General features: G+C 36.3%; 1 protein-coding gene across 2 annotated transcripts in view; it reads right to left on the bottom strand.

Annotated features, from left to right (window-relative positions):
* The window catches only part of MYO16 (myosin XVI), a 590,664-nt gene that overhangs the window by 389,370 nt on the left and 183,217 nt on the right, over nt 1-18,077 (bottom strand). For both annotated transcript variants that reach the window (XM_054574388.1, XM_054574387.1), the window contains exon 3: nt 7,301-7,371. In XM_054574388.1, the coding sequence (XP_054430363.1) occupies nt 7,301-7,371 (71 nt within the window). The remainder of the gene's footprint in view (nt 1-7,300; nt 7,372-18,077) is intronic.

The following is an 18,077-nucleotide window of genomic DNA, read 5'->3' as shown; positions in this document are numbered from 1 at the left end:
TTTGTAGAGTTCCACATATTTAATTTTGCACCTGGCCCTGAAAATTATTCATCACTTGTATTGAATATAAGACTTTCATATTTGTAGCCCTGGTCAGGTAGCTCAGTTGATTAGAGAGTCATCCCAATACATCAAGGTTTCAGATTTGATCCTCAGTCAGGGCACATGCAAAAATCAACTAATGAGTCATAGATAAGTGGAACAACAAATTGATGATTCTCTCTCTTTATATCTCTCTCATCAATACAAAATTTAAAAAGACTTTTTCACATTTGTAAAATTATTTTAAAAAATACCTATTAATTGATCAAATACTTATCAGTAAAATTTCTGGTTTGTAAGATAACACATTTTTATAGAATTTGAATGCATAAAACAGGTTCCAAAATGTGTACAAAAATGCTCCTGCCAGAAAGTACTGTCATATCAATGTATCATTCTATTCACTGAATATTAAAATTGAAATTAATTCATTGGAGGACTTTCACTTATAAATAACAGGGACTATATTTACCTTCTTACATCAATCTACTAAATAAAAACAGATAACCTATGATCTCTAAGAGCTGGGAAATAAAGAAGGCAGCCCTACCATTGCTACTGTTCCAGTTTACAGCCTTGAGGGAATTCCTTTGCTACAGAAAAAAGAGGAAAATCCCAGTTGACCAGGATCAGTCATGAGGAACCTGAATGGAAGGTCCAGAGAGACCAAGATGGCTAGAGAGCACAGAGCAGGGAGTAGAGAGGGTAGAGCTGCACAGAGAAAGAGTATGTCAAAGAAGCCCCCTTCAAGTACTCAGTTGAGTCATGGTCAATACATACATTCTACGAAACTACCCAAGGTCAGAGAAAGAACCCCCTGCAAAGAAGGACTGAGAACTCATATGATGCCAGAAGTAGTGCCTGTTTCTACCAGGAAGACTGTAAACTTCATAATTTATGGGGCATTGGGTAGAGCATCAGATGTGTCTTATATCCAGGGTGGGGAAATATTATCTGTAAACTAAGCACTGCTCTGTTCCCACCTGAAAAATATTAACTTCAATGTTTGAAAGGATCATACTGTTTCCAAGTAACTTAACCGTCCCCAAAACAAAGCTCAAGATTATTAGCAGAAGAGAAAAAAAAAGATACTCAGGACCCAACAAGGCAGAACTGACTATAATTTGCATCCAAGAAAAAAATTACTATATACACACACAAAAAGTAAGAAAATGGGGAACACAATGAGAAGAAAAAGTTATCAATAGAAACCAACTCAAAAGTGATATGCCTCTTAGAATTAGCAAATCTAAGTGTTAAAACTATTATTATAACTATATCCCATATGTTTAAAAAGCTAGGGGAACTATTAAACATGGTAAGTAGATACATAGAAGATATTAAAAAGGCTCAAATTTTATTCCTAGAGAAATATGATGACTGAAATGAAAAATATAGCACTAGATGGACTTAACAACAGACTAGGTATTGCCAAAATGAGATCAGTGAATTTAAACACAGTAATATTAATTATACATAATGAAACATGGGGAGAAAAATGACTAAATAAATTAACAGAGTTCATCAGTGAGCTATGGGACAACTGCAAACAAATTGACACTGCACAGATTAATAGCATGGAAATGGGAACTACATAGATACATTTATGTTTTATTATTATTTAATATCTTAAAAACTTGGAATTAGACGACAACACAACTTTTAAAAATTAGGCAAAAGATTTAAACTGATACTTTACCAAAAAAATGTAGGAATTGTTATTCACAATCATAATATAGTCATTAAAGAATATTCATATCTTTCTCCATTACCTGATAGTCTCTAGAAGATGCACTGAGTAAAATGCAAAATTACGGTGTACGTTCCATATGGAGGAAGATATGAGCATGCATCAGTACTGGGATGCATGAAAGCACCTGGGGCAATGTCAAACACATAAAGTTGGAGAAATTCGTTTTAGTTTTGAACAAAGATCTTTAGCTATCAGATGTTCCACATATGTGACAATAGCAAAGGGTCACTACTATCAGGCCCTGATGGAAGGAACCAAGACCCCATCCACAGTAGCTGCAGACTTGGGTACAATTACTGATACAGTGAGGACAAGAATAAGAAAACCCAATAAATTGTTTTGGAATTTGGGCCTAAATCCAATTTCTTTTAGGAAACTCGTGTGAAAGTAATTTCTGTTCTACTTTTTATCTTTTTGATAGCTCACTGAATAATCAATAAAAATGTGACCTTCTCCTTTTGTGCCTGTCAACTAATCATCAACCTGCACCTCAGGAATCCACATTTACAATTCAAAGATACCCACAGTTTGGCTTTTCAGTGTCTTTTACCAGAAAAGAGTTAATTAGATACAGTGTTGAAAGTGATATCAGCCCCTCTCAAGTAATGTCATTTTCAGATTCACATTTCAGAGGATTATGAATAATAATTTGGCAGCAATAAATACCCCCTAATCACACTTGTCTGAAAGATTCTGATGACTGAACATTCCTGTGACAATATTCTTACAATATTATTGTTAGATAGTAAAACTAATTCTCCCTACAAAAAATTTCTTCAAGCTAACATATCTTCATCCCAATTTTGGTTGTTCTTTAACACTTCAACCAATTTCTGGTGGCACTTTATAGCATCAAGTATATGGCTAAACAGCCATTCTGTCACCCTCAGCAGAACTCTGACGCTGCCAGTCAGCCTTACCTGCAGCCTGGATCTGTATCTCCCAGCTCCTCCTGTCACTCTCCTCCACCTCTTGAAGTGCCAAGCCAGGGCTACCTACACAGTTTGTGGGGCTAGTACAAAATGAAAATGTGGGGCCCCTTATGCAAAACTTATTAAGCATTTCGAATTGGTGACAGCAGAACACGAAACTAAGTATAAGCCCTTCTAAGCACAAAGCCCTTTGTGACCATATGGACCACCTGTCCAGGAAGCCAGCCCTGAACTGACAGCCTCTTAATCAACCTGCCCCGCAGGTTCCCTCAAATCCATATATGAGTCTTTCTCTCTCATTAGCATCATCCCTTTGCTTCCCTTTCTCTCTTTTATTTGCCTCTCTGCTTCCTGTTGCACTGTCCCACATGGATGTCCCCTCTACTACATCCACCAAGAAATTCCCCAGGACCAGCCACTATAGAGGGTGTATTTTCCTCCATTATAATTAATTTTGTCACTTCTATTTACCTTTGTAGCTTTTACCCATTCTTTTCTGGGAAAGTAAAGGAGGGTGGAGTTACATGGTTCATGCCCAGGTACTCTGGTGGGGGTGAGCAGGGCAAAGTGTGGACAACTTCCACGGAGTGACTTGTTAACACCTAAACTGTTTTTATAATGATCTTTATTTAGACATTTTTTGTAGAGTCCTAGTATTATGCCTTTCTTCAAAATATAATATTTACTCCTCGATTTTAAAGATACTATGCTGCTGAACCGCCTCTACTGTAGTTAAGCTACATATTATCTCTGCTTCTTACAAGTCCAGAACTTTAGAGAATACAGAATGAAGCCCAAGATCAGCTCTATTAAGAGCACCAGACTTTCTTATAAGAGTAGAAAAGTGATTAAAACATTTAGAATCTAAGTTTCCAGTACAGAGTCTTAACTATTTTTGTATTAATTTTTATTATATGAAACACAAATCAAATATATGAAAATATTCAAGCATTATGTAAAAGGAAAGAGTGAAAATGAAGAACCTTATCACCTTCCCCAACCTGAGTCACTGTTAAAAATTATTGTCCAGAGTTTAATATTTTCTCCACTGATGAAAAAGACTATCTATACAGCTCCCTCTCTCTCTCACTCTCCATATATATATATAGCCTGTCTGGGAAAAGTCCATCCATTGTTAATATAATGAGAACAGTTTGCACAACATCAGTGTGACCTTGGTAGCCAAGGAGAGTAGACTGGAATGCGCATGCGTGAACAATAATGCCTTCACAGTACTGGTCAGTGGTGGCGGTAGACACCATTGAGTGAGCATGTGTACTGTGTGGCTGTCACATTCAAAATGACTGAGCAAGTACAGCAAAAAAACTGCATCAAATTTTGCGTTAAGCTTGAACAGTCCGCCATGGAAACTACTTGGAAAATTCAGAAGGTCGCAGCTGTGGGCAACTGGTGATTGGCAACTTCATCACAACACACCCTCTCGTGCATCACGTGTTGTGTAGAATTTTTTGGCAAAACATCAAATCACCCTGGTGATTCAGCCACCCTACAGCCCATACTTGGCACCCTATAACTTCTGGCTTTTTCCAAAACTAAAATCACCTTTGAAAGGGAAGAGATTTCAGCCTGTCAGTGAGATTTGAGAAAATATGACAGGGCAACTGATGGTGATTGGGAGAACTATGTGAGGTCCCAAGGTGCCTTCTTTGAAGGGGACTGAGGCAGCACTATCCTATGTACAATGTTTCTTGTATCTTGTATTTTCTTCAATGAATGTCTTTATTTTTCATATTACATGGCTGGACAGCTTCCGGACAGACTATATATCCCATTCCTCCCTCATCTATTGATCTTATCATACTATATGTAGTAATCCCTAACCTGCATGTATAGTTGGGATACAACATTGATTAGTTTCCATTGTACAACACAGTGACTTGACATTTATATACCTTATAATGTGATTACCACATTAAGTCTACTAACCATCTGTCACTGTGCAAAGTTATAACAATATTATTGTCATATTCCCTATGCTGTGCTCTATATCCTGTAACTTATTTTATAACTGGAGTGTGCCCCATTTTTTCAACCATCCCCCAACCCTCTCCCCTCTAGCAACTATTAGTTTATTATCTGTATCTATGGGGTCTGTTTCTGTTTTGTTGTTTATTTTGTTTTTTATAGGTTCCACAGATATGAAAAATCATATGGTAGTTGTCTTCCTCTAACTTATTTCTCCTAGCATAATACCTTCTGGGTCCATCCATGTTTTCACAAATGGCAAAATTTTATTCTTTTTTTATACCTGAGCAATATTCCATCGTATATATACCACATCCTTTCAATAGATTTCATTCATTGATGGAAACCTATGTTGCTTCTATATCTTGACTATTGTAAATAATGGTGTAATAAACATATGGTTGCATATATCTTTTCAAATTAGTGTTTTTGCTTTCTTCAGATAAATACCCTGAGCTGGTAAATGCTGACTTGTATGGCAGTTCTAATTTTAATTTTTTGAGGAATCTCTGTCCTGTTTTACATAGTGTCTTATTAACTTATTAAGTTAATAATAATAACTTATTAACTTATAGTGTCTGTTTCAATTTACAAACTCACTAACAGTGCATTGGAGCTCTGTTTTCTCCACATCCTTCCCAACACTTTTAATTTATGGACTCTTTTATGATAGATATTCTGAAAGGTATGAGATTTTATTTCATTGTGGCTCCAAATTTGCATTTCCCTGATGATGAGTAATGTTGAACATCTTTTCATGTCTACTGTCCATCTGCATGTTTTTGGAGAAGTGTCTATATAGATCCTGTGTACATTTTTAAATGTGTTTTTTGATATTAAGTTCTGAGTTCCTTATTTTTTTTATATTAAGTTGTTCTCAGATACACCATGTGTGAATAATTCTCCTATTCGGAAGGCTGTCCTTTCATTTTGTTAATGGTTTCCTTCACGGTGCAGAAACTATTTAGTTTGATGTAGTCCCACTTATTTATTTTTGCTTTTGTTGCCCATATCCAAATGTAGCTTAATATTTTTAATAGCTACATGAAATTCCACTGCTTAAATCACAGTCTTTATGTTAAAATTAGAATTTACCAGGTAAAAGAAAGAATATTTCCTATCTCTAATGTATTCCACTTAAGCTTCACTGTGGCCTGCTGTTGTCAAAAGACCAAATGAAAAGAATTTGCCTTCACACCCCAATCAAGAAGGTATTGTTACCATCAGGAACCCCTCAATAGCTCATTTATTAAAGGCAATAACATAAAACCCCAGATAGCATTTTAGCAAAACTTATGTGATTCTGTTTTCAACTCCATAAATATCATACTATTTTAAAGAGCTGAATCTGAGTTTCCATCTCTGTTGTCCTCATGCGACTAAATTCCTGATTGCTGATAGCATTACTTGTTGACATGTACCTGACACCTGCCTTCGGTTTGATACATGAATTATTTAATAAAGGGTAAACAGACAAATTTAGATATATTTGTTAAAAGTGTAGATATAACTATAACTTTTATATGCCAAAAATATTAAAACCTGTTTCTCAAATACTTATCTGTAATGCATACAGTGGGAATTAGTACTCTCCAACATAAAAATTCTTGTGGCCCTTCTAAGAGAAATCTACTTTTAGAATCGGGTGCTTAATGAATAATAATTAAGTTAAATAAACAAAACTCTGGGAAATCCCATCAGTTTCCACAGCTAATCCTTGATAACCCCCACAAACACATGCTGCCTTTTTCTCAGAAACGTTCTAAGAATATATAATTAGTGATTTGGTGCTGATAAAGCATGAGGCTTCACAATGTGGAATGTCTAAAAGGTAGGGCAAACTGCAGAGCAACTTACACTTGACATTTTAGATGGCTAAATTGCCTTTTTCAGTATTTAAGTCATTTTGAAACCCTGTTATTTTGTCTCTCTGGCAACCTGCAATTTTTCATTTGTTTTTATTTAGTCAGTAATCCCCCAAAAAGGAGACTTGGCACTGAGCCCACGATCCTTCAGCCATCACCAGGTTTTCCTATACGTATCTCAGGTCCATCTCCCCACTTCATCTTAGACTCACAACTTATGTCTAACAGAATAAAAATGCAATATATTTGCATTGGATCAAGAATTAATAAGGTATTCCCCATCTACCTTATCACTTTAATATTCTCGTTTTGTTTCCAAAGGAATATAGGCAAGTTTTATTTACATTTATATGATCTGGGCCATAAGCAGAGTATAATAAAGTTTATTGGAGCAATAAAGACAACTTATAGATGTAGAAGAATGATTACCTAATATTCTATAATTGATACAAATTCTCTTACTTATTTGTTGAATAGTATTCTTTTACAAGTATATCTTCTTTAGGGCAGAGACTCTAATTCCATTTGCCAAAGATTACTTATGGTAAACTATAATGCAAGTAATTAATAAATATCAATTCATTATCCAAAACTGTTAATTTGAAACATCATTTTTCTGATCATCTGTCAGATATACAATTTGCTACTGAGCTCTGACTCCATAATTGAGTCTCCTTGTCCTTGGGGTCACCCATGCTTGTATTGGTCATCACAGTTCTTACCAGATGAAGCAGGGACCCTCCTGAGGAAACGGGAGTGTGGGGGTCCACCCCCTCCTTCAACAGACGAAGCGCTGAAAGAATGAAAGAGGAGAAAGAAGTTACACTACATCTTTCTTCCACACTCTGAACTAGAAATCACAGGATCAACTGTAACCTGACGTCATATGTTGCATCCACTTGCTGACTTGGGTATCTTCCTTCTCTGCCCTTAGAAAAGTCCAGGAAAGCAATGCCCTTGGAAGGTAAGGCCTTGGAAGAAATGGGGATAACTTATGGTATGTTGTAGATGCCACCTTACTGGAAGAATATAGCAATGATTTGAAACAATTTCTGAATAAAATGAAAGAAGAAAGTGCCAAGCAGGACTGCATCTGAACATCAAGAAGACAAAAAACATAAACAATACAAAACTTTAACACAGACATTGAAGAGATTGAAAGTGTTAAAGATTTCGTTCAACTTGTTTCAATCATCAATTCAAATGAAGATTATAGCCAAGAATCAAGAGAAAGTTGAGACTTGGAAGGGCAGCAATAGAAGAATTGGGAAATATCACCAAGAGCAAAGATATGTCATTAGCAACCAAGGTTAAGGTTGTCCACAGTCTCATGTTGGGAATTATTATGTATGGATGTGAAAGTTGGACAGTTAACAAGTCTGACAGGGAAATAAATGGATCCATTTGAAATTGTTTTGAAGGAGAGCTCTATGATTTCCCTAGGCCACCAGAAGGATGATTAAGTGGGTCCGAGAGCAAACTAAGCCTAAGTATCACTGGAGGTAAAAAGTTGACCTTTGTCAGGCACATCATGCAAAGGCAGAGTTCTTTGGAAAAGGCAATAATGCTATGAAAAATAGAAGTCAGCAGGAAGAGGAAGACCAAATATGACATGAATTGACTTCATAAAAGAAGCCATAAGCTTGAGTCTACAAGAGCTAAGCAAGACCATTGAGGACAGGATATTGTGAAGTCACTTATTCATTGGGTCACCAGGAGTCTCCAGGAGTCAGAGCTGACTCAGTGGCTTGCAAAACACATCGCAAGACCTTTACCTTTCTTTTCTTTGCAGTTTCTGAGAATCACCCTGTTGTGTGGTTTGTAGATGCTCTTTCTCACACCCTTTAATAAATTAATGCACTTCTTCTTCCATCACATATTTTTCACCTTTAATTTTTAAAAGTCCATTCCAGAAAATAGAATGTTCATTAAATACATTTGCCAATGGTTTCCTCAGAAGATATAGCACTCTTACCCTAACATATTTTAGCAAATAAAATTATTCGTCTTGAATTAATATCAACACAGTGCTTTATAGCTAAGCACTTGCACAGTGTGATTTCACTACAAATATAGTGTAAGGCAGATTATATTGTAACAGTTAAGTCCAGTGGATCCCAATCTTTGTTGGCACCAGGGACTGGTCTCATGGAAGACAATTTTTCCACAGATGGGGGTGGGTACAGGAAGCAGAGCCCAGGTGGTAATGCAAGCAAAGCTTTGCTCACTCTCCTGTCACTCACCTCCTGCTGTATGGTCTGGTTCCCTACAGGCCACAGATCAGTATCTGTCCATGGCCAGGGGGTGGGGGACCCCTGAGTTAAACAGTAAAAGGCCATCAGATTTTTACATACCATCTACTATGCACACGTGTAGTGAATTACACATAACATGAATCAGTAATACTCTGACCTTGGATTAAAAAGATTTAAATATGAGGCCTGGCTACTGAACTTCTCTATGCCTCAGTTTTCTGCCAGTAAAATAATGGACAACTGATGGACTCATGTTATAGGGGTACTATGAGAATTAAACCAGGCAACATATATTGCATGCTTATCATGCCTCCTAGCACTTGGTAATATCACTAAATCATTTCTATTAGTATAATTACTATAAATCATAAAACCCCATAATAAAGTATCATGAAATCCATACCTTAAGTTTATTCTAAATTTTTGCAGAACTCTTTGATTATTAAATGTTGAATTTACATATAGGATAGGAGCCGTGCAAACTTAGCAAAATTCACTTGAAGGATGAGTGTGCAATGTATCAAGCTAGAAAAGGGAGTGAAGAGTACAATGTACAAAGCAATGGAAAAATGATGAGCCTAGGGAAGTGAACAATCCCTTAGGAGTGGAAAATCATGAATGACTTGGAGGAATGCATAGTGGAGGATATTGTACATCACACTACAGGATTTGGAAGTCATTTTGTGGCCACCCAGGAGGATTACAGGATTTTAAGCAAAGGAGTAAAAGATTCATTAGATAAGTGCTATAGACTGAATGTGTCTCCCCCCAAAATTCATATGTTGAAACCTAATCCCCAATATGAAGGATTCAGGAAGAGCATCTTTTGAGAGGTAATTAGGTGGTAACAAGGGAGGTCATGAGAGTGAAGCTGCCTAGATAGGGTTAGTACCCTTATAAGGAGATGAAGAGTCCAGAGCTCCCCCTCCGGGACACATGAGGAGAGAATAAGACAACAGCCATCTGGAAATCAGGAAGCTGTCCTCACCAGGGGCCAAATCTGCTGGAGCCTTGATCTCAGTCAGACTTCTCAGCCTCCAAAACTCTGAGAAATAAATGTTTGTTGTGTTAGCCCCCCAGTCTACAGTACGGCTGTTACAGCAGTCTGAGATGACAATGAGAGGACCCCACAATGGCGATGGAAGGAGATTTGACTTGAGGTGGTGCACACACAATACAATATACAGGTCATGTATTGTAGAATTGTATACCTGAAACCTTTATAATTTTAGTAAGTAATGTTACCCTAATAAGTTAAAGAAATTTCTTTTAAGAAAAAAAGAGAGGGGGCACCACAAAGGCTAGAGAGGATCTCTTGCTCTCACTTCCTGTTTAAATTCTGAATGGAGATTCAGGCTCAGTCCAGAGGGGTGGTTGCAGGGAGAGCATATCACTGTTGCTGAGGATAAAGAATGGACTTACCAGCCTGTGGCTTAATGGGAATTGGAGCTGCACTGCAGAGAGAGGGGTCTAAGGCAAGACTAACAGGTATGGTGGGGCTGACCCATTATGTCCAGAGAACCCAGTTTATAAAGTGCAGAATGTTGATGGTAATCTCCACAAAAACAGGGTGGGTCACAGGGGTCTGTTGAGAATGTTCAACAACAGAGGGAGCTGAAGATCTATATGTCTAGATGTGTAGGTGGGTGGACAGATGGATGGAAGAACCAATGGAGCAATAGATAGATGTATAGAAAAATATATATTTATAAATTTATTATACATGTTACTGATATAAAGGCTGTGTAGCCTACATTTATAAATATTAATTAAATACAGAATACTCATTACTATAAACTCCACATCGCCAATTGATTCTCACAGAATGCTTCTGATAATTTTTACTGAACTCTTGGATCAACAGGCAATCTATGGCTATAATTAATGAATGTGACCTTGATGTTTGGTTGATATTTTTATTGACATTGATGGGCAAGAGCCAGGGGTCACAAACTATGGGCATAGGCAGCAGGCCAAATCCAGCCTGTTTTGATACAACTTTGAACAAAGACTGACTTTTACCTTTTTAAAGGGTGCATAAGAAATAAAACAGCAGGAAAAACAAAACAAAAAATTCAAGAATGTGCAACACAGACTTTACATGGCCCCTGAAGTTTAAAATATTTACTATTGAACCTTTTACAGAAGAAGTTTGCTGAGTCCTAAGATGAAAGTGAATCAATGAAGTATGTCAGAACATTACTCATTTATCAATGACCTGAGCAACATCTTTGCTGAATCAGACAACAGTTTTTGATTAATATAATAATATTTCATCATATTTTTGTGCTGTTCAAACCATCATGGCTACTGACACATTTTCAAATATAGCCTGAATTATTAATATTTATTCCATCATTTTATCAATTCTAAACAATCAGTAAGGCAATAAATCAGCCCTGATTTGTAGTAGTTTTCAGTTTCTGTGGTATAATTCTCTCACCATTGATTTTAAGCTACCAATGTGATGTTGCTAAACCCATAGTTAGGGAAAGATGTGACATACCTCACAATTATGTGACATTTCCACCACGTAAACACAAGACACATAGATAACTTCAAGAGCATAAATGAGAAAAAAATGTGGTGAACTAATTAGGAAGGGATAAGTCTGGAGTATTTATTATTTTTGTTTTTAATAAAGTCCACTTAGTTGTAAGTTTATATACTTAGATTTTAATGCAGGATTATTTTAGCTATTTCACAACCAACTCACAAATTTCTGAAATTTTAATAATTGACTTCAGGGAATGTACGGTAAGCTAAGCTCCGGGACACTACAGGAAGTAGGCCCAAGATGGAGGAGGGACATTGTCCAAAAATGTTCAGGAATGAGGACACTACACTCGAGAACTCCATAATGTCTGTCTTGCACAGTGATAGAAATGACTATGCCCAGACCTTCCTTCATCTGGCCAGATATTAGCCTACAGAGAAAAATTTGAGCAATTTCTTTTTCTTAGAAAGATTTTTCTGAAAGAGTTGTTTACATTATCAAGCAGAACCATTGAGGAACGGAATATTGACTGGCTTGACCCTGGATACCTCAAGAGGGAACCTAACAGTGTGGTGATTTGGGGGGAAGGGGGTGGACAGAGGTAGAATAGGGTATAGGGAGGATAAATGGTAATGCAAAAATACAATAGACAATAAAAATGAAAATAAAAATTTAAAAAAGATAAAATCAACTATTAAAATAAAAAAACAACATAGAGTGAGCTAAATTCTATGCCTTTGGTTGAAGGGTTAAAAACTGGACATCAAAAGGTACCTAGATATAAAGATATAATGAAGAAAATGCAGCTTGTATAGTAATTCATTTAAAAAAATTTTGAAAAAGAAGGGGGCACATCTTTATAAAACTAACACACACAGCACTTTTATGCACACTTGGAGTCTGACACTGCTCTAACACTTTAAATATAATAAGTACTTTAATTTTCTCAACTCACAGTGTAGATACCATAATTGTCACTGCTTTACTAATAAGGAAACTAGTGCTGTGAAAGATTATGTGAATGTCCCATGGCAGAGGGTAGCACGGTAGATCTAGAACCCAAGTGTAGGCAGTATGACTCCAAAGATTGTGTTCTTCACCAAGAAAAGCAGTAGGCCATTTTACCTCTCACATCACATGACATTTGAAGGTGACTCTTACACTTTGAAACAAAACACAAATCTAGATCCATTTTAATGAGCTCATAATTACTAACTTTGTGGGATTAGGTTAAAATACTTCCTCCAAAAAGTTATGGGTTCATTGTAACCTTGTAATCACATGATTCAAATCACCAGTCAACTGAAGTGGCACCTCCACTCTTAGTTTTCCATTGCAATAAAATCTGCAAGAAAACAGCCTAAAGAAGAACAGCCATCTGGGGACCAAACAGAACAATGAAGTTTAGGATTCCTTTTACAGTGTAACTGCTGGGAACTGATTCAGCATTTATTGTGCATTTGTGGCTTCATCATCAAGCTGCCACAGAACTTCACTGAGATTATTTGATATTTAAAAAGAAACATTCAGTCTATAAATGTTAGCTATTGGGATAAAAAAAATTAGGATTGAAATACATCATAAAATTTTTGCTAAGGAGCTTTAATGAAACAGGCAGCTGTCACTACTGAATGTTCTCACCATCACCAACAATAAACAAACTTCATAATCTGCCTGGTAATCACTATTTATTTGCAGTCCAGTTTTCTGTGTTGATATACAGCACAGTGACGATACTAACTTGATAACTTCATGAAAGGAAGTGCTCTGGCAAACATGTGAACTGATGTGGGCATTTGATTGTATAACAATCCACTGCTCTCACATAATTCTCATGATGATAGTGGGTCTGTATACACATATATTTCATATTTAACATCGAGAGTGTAAAGGAACAGTAAAACAAAGCATAACCATGGGTTCTAAGTTTTGTACTATTTATAAGCCCTTCAAAAGGCATTTTCCAGAGAGAAGGAAAGAGAATTATATATAGTGAAAGGTTAGCAACTGGTAAACCTGGTTGAAAGGTAGATATGTCAGAGTTCTTTGTATTGTTTTCCCAACTTTTCTGTAAGTTTCATTTTATTTCTCGATAAAATGTTACAATGAATAACAAAAAAATCAAGCCAGTATCATTTTTTCCCTTAAGTAATAATAGAAACATCAGTGTGAAGACTTCTAAAAAAATGCAGATGTGAAAATTTCCATAACAATTGACAGTCCTCTAAGAAATGCTTTAAAAGATGTATCTTAATTCACCTATATGTCAATAAAGAAGGGGAGCAGAAAGCAGTCTTATAGAAAATGTTATCAACACCACAAAAATGTCCATTTGCACAGTAATGCTGCTTAACATACAAATGTCCTACTCTAGGTAGATCTCAATTTTAGGATGTCTAAGAATGACTTGAGGATTTTTTAAAAATAGACTTCCCTAGTTCTGTGCTTCTCAATCTATTTTTCATTATTTTCCACCCCTCTGCCTACAACCTCTGCCATGAAACTGTAATCCCACAGACATTCTAAATGTCTTCTTATGGACAGTGACCCTATGAAGGACAAAAAACGATGTTAAAACTAAAATGTGTTTCTCCTTCAAGAACCAAGTTTTCCATGTTTGGGGGCTATTTTTGCCTTTTTTAGAATTACACCCTATTCCAACTTTTCCTTACTCAGATTCATTAGTCTGGGGGATGGGATGTAAAACTATGCATTTTTTTTAAAACCTTTTTTTATTGTTGTTCAAGTGCAGTTTTGTCCGTTTCCCTCCATCACTCCCCCTGCTCCTCCCATCCCCACCGTCCACTCTGGATCCTACCCTCTTTTGGCTTTGTCCCTGTGTCCTTTATACATGTTCCTTGAAACACTCCAGGAGATTCTGATGCAAATATCCACTGAAGTCATTTTGAGTGTAAAAAACTGCCAGGATTTTACAATCTCAGAAAATTACCTCTGAATGCCTCTCTTGGAGCAAAAGAATGAGCAGTGGCAGTTAGCAATTCACTGTAGATCAGTTTCCATTAATTTACCACTGAGCCCATAACCTCTAGGTCCATCCATACTTTACAATCGAGAATCTGGCCTCTACAGCTGCATGCATCCCTCAGGACACACAGTGTTTAATTAAATACATATTAGGCCAAATTTACCGAACCTGAATCTTGGTTTAGTGGAGTAATCTGAGAGGAGAGGGTTTAAATCTTTGTAGATGGGAAGGCTTCAGGTCAGAACACTTCCTAAGCCTGGGGCAATGATTCTCAATCCTTACTATGCTTTAGAACAGCTAGTAGAACTTAAAAAAAATACAAATGATCAAGTTCTGTCACCATATTTTTAAATTGAGTCAGTTCTTGATGTGCCATCTATCCATATGTTTTTAAGATCAAGGCACCTCACTGATTAAAATATTGAGAAGGGTGGGCAGTAGTGGAAACCAATACCCAAGGGGTTATTTAGCTAGTTTCCATCCAAGCCTGGCAATGATCAGAGTGCATCTAATAAGTTTTATTTGTTTCTTTGTTTAATCATCACCTAAGGACATTTTTTTCATTGCTTTTAGAGAGAGAAGAAGGGAGAGAGAGAAACATCTGTGTGAGAGGGAAGCAGGGATCAGTTGCCTCTTGTGCATGTTGGAACCAGGGATCACACGTGCCTGGAACTGGTATAAAACCTGCAACCTTTCGGTTAGGGATGATGCTCCAACCAACTGAGCCACACTAACCAGGGTTCTAATAAGTTGTAAAGCTCATGGTGAGCATTTGCCTGAAATCTACATTCAGGTGAATTGCTTAATCACACCATAAATGGTTACTTGTGATTTGGAACAGGTCCACAAGCATCAGTAGGACACTCGGGATGACAAGAGCCACTCTCCTGGAAAAGAAGACCTATGAGGAGGGGGTATAGGAACAGAGCTGTAATTGGGTTCCAGATTTAGCAAAAGAACTACAAACTAATTAGGTAGGTGCACTGGAGAATCAAGTGGGCTGATGTCCATCTCCGCCACACTGCCCTGCCAGGCTTCAGGCAATTAAGACAAATTTCATATTACTTTGCAATGGGTTTAAGATTCCTGCTTTGCTACCCAACTTGGAAAAAACTGGGTCTGACTAGTCTGGAGGTTCTAAGCCGGAGGGCCAAGATTCCCACTGCCAGGCTGACTCAAAATCCCAATGAAGTTGTGCACATATGACTAATGCAACAAAAATCCAGTGAATGTTTTTCTATTTGTTTATTTGTTTTATTTTATTTTATTTTTTATGTGCTAAGCACTATCTTAGAAGTTGGAGTTGTGACAGAGAAAAAAAATTTTTTTAATCTTGCCTTCATAGAGTTTATAATGAAGTAGATTGGGGGTGGAGAAGACAAAAGACAAATGAGAAATAATTATACAGTACAGTAATGCTCAAATCAGTGGCATAATATCCTAAATCTGTTTTTGAAAATTATTTGCCATTTTTCTCTTCAAATGTTGCTTGTAACTCATTTCCCCCCTTTTTCCTTCAAGGAACTCACTGATATGTAGCTGAAAAGGTATTCCCAAAAAGGCTATTATCAAACTCACCTGTTCTCCAGAATTACTCAAACACATTACTATGGTATACATGCCTATTGGGAATCAAGAATGGCCTCTGAGCCTAAACCAATTCTGAATCATTAACTCTCTAAATATTCCCAAACAGACCCAAAGTGACAGTTTTATGACAACACAACTTTAACTGCATCATATTTCTCTAGACCTTGATGCAGAAACAGTAAATCTAGAAGGCATACAGTATAAATATGTACTTCATTTTTTATTTTCTCTCTATATAATCCATGTCAATTTATGCTACATAACTTTAAAGTGCTCTTTTTTATATGCCACTGCACTGCACTAACATCTCTGTAGGAAATTAGATGAGTGCACATGTACAGGTTTCATTCTGAACTCTTATTTTATTCTTTCATCTTCTTGTTTATTCTTTGATAAATCAGAAGTGTGGATTTTTTGCAATTTTATTTTGTTTTACTTCATACTAAAAGATTATATTAAAATTTTGTCTTTTTAAATTGTTAAAAAACTGTTAAAATAATGAGTACTAACATTTCAAAATACTGGTTATTAAGTAGTAACTATTCTTTGGTAAATTAACCTATTACAGTAAATATCAGTGAGAACAAACACACCTACCAAAGGGAGAAAAGGGGCCATGAGGTGACAAACTGCTCCTTCATTTCCCAGTATTTTTATCAACAAAGCCATAATACATCTCTGTCAAAACCCCAATGACTTTTTTCTTCTTTTTTTCTCTTCTTTTGCAGAAAAAAGAGAACATGATTCTAAAATTCATATGGAATTATAGGGTACTTTAAATAGCCAAAACAATCTTTAAAAAGGAAGAAAAATAAAATTGGGTGACTCAGACTTTCTGATTTCAAAACTTACTGCAAAGCTGTGGTAATCAAAAGAGTGTGGTACTGACATAAGATAGACATATGGACCAATTAAGTGAAATTGAGAATTCAGAACCCATAAACCCACATATCCATGTTCAACAAATTTTCAACAATAGTTCCAGGTCCTTCAGTGGGAGAAAGAATAGTCCCTTCAACAATTCAGTTTTCTGGGATAACTGGATGGCTCTAATGAATTTTTAAAAATAAAGAAAAATAACAAGCATTGGTAAGGATGTATTGGAACTGAAACTCTCATAAATTGTTGATGGAAATGTAAAACAGTTAAATGACTATGGAAAATAGTGTAACGGTTCTTCAAGATGTTAAATACAGATGAGCTAGCAATTTCACCCCTAGATATAAACCCAAAAGAATTGAAAACAAGAACTCAAACAACTGCTTGTTCATGAATGTTCATAGCAACACTATTCACAGTAGCCAAAAATAACCCAAATGTCCATCAACTGTTGGATAAACAAAGTGTTATATCTATGTAATGGGATATTTTTCATCCATAAAAAAAGAAAAGCAGTACATGCTACAATATGAACACATTAAATAATATTATCCTACATGAAAGAAGTCAGACACAGTAAACTACATATTGTGTGATTTTCTGTATGTGAAATATCAAGAAAAGGTAAATTCATGGAGATGAAAAATAGGTTTGTGGTTGTCAGGGGCTGGGGGCAAGAGGAAATGAAGAGTGCCTGCTTAATGGGTATGCAGTTTCCATTTGGGGTGATGAAAATATCTTTGAACTAGATAGTGGTGTGGATGCACAACACTGTGGATGTGGCAAATGCCACCGACTAGTACACTTTAAAATAGTTAAAATGGGAATTTTTGTTAGGTGTATTTTATCACAATAAGAAGTCATAAGCCCCCTACCCCTACTGTGGTGTTCTTAAATGTTGTAACCTTCTTAAACCATGTATATTTCACTATAATTATGTTTTATAAAACCATATTTGCAGAAAAACTGTCAAATATTTTTTAACGTACAAATCCTATTTGTGTTTTTCAATAGCTCTGAGGTAGGAAGGGAACAACTCTGGGGGATAATTAAGCCTTCTTATCTGTATAACAGTAATTAGGATTTTTATCCAATGTGCTAAAATTATGTATAGTTTGTGCCAAGAATGACCAGTGAGAATAGTTTTGAAGCCATAGGTATAATTTCAGGTCACATAGGACGTCTCAACAGACATGTCCTGTCAACACCATCGACATCAGTTCTTTTAGTTTTCAACTCAGCCTCAAATAAACAACATGCTTAGTTTTAGGTGACCCTGCTATTCCCCAAGT

This window comes from Pteronotus mesoamericanus, unplaced genomic scaffold (genome assembly GCF_021234165.1).
Source record: "Pteronotus mesoamericanus isolate MK-2021 breed Mesoamerican mustached bat unplaced genomic scaffold, CSHL_Meso_final contig_26, whole genome shotgun sequence".
NCBI lineage: Eukaryota > Metazoa > Chordata > Mammalia > Chiroptera > Mormoopidae > Pteronotus > Pteronotus mesoamericanus.
This window is presented reverse-complemented; position numbering and strand designations above follow the sequence as displayed.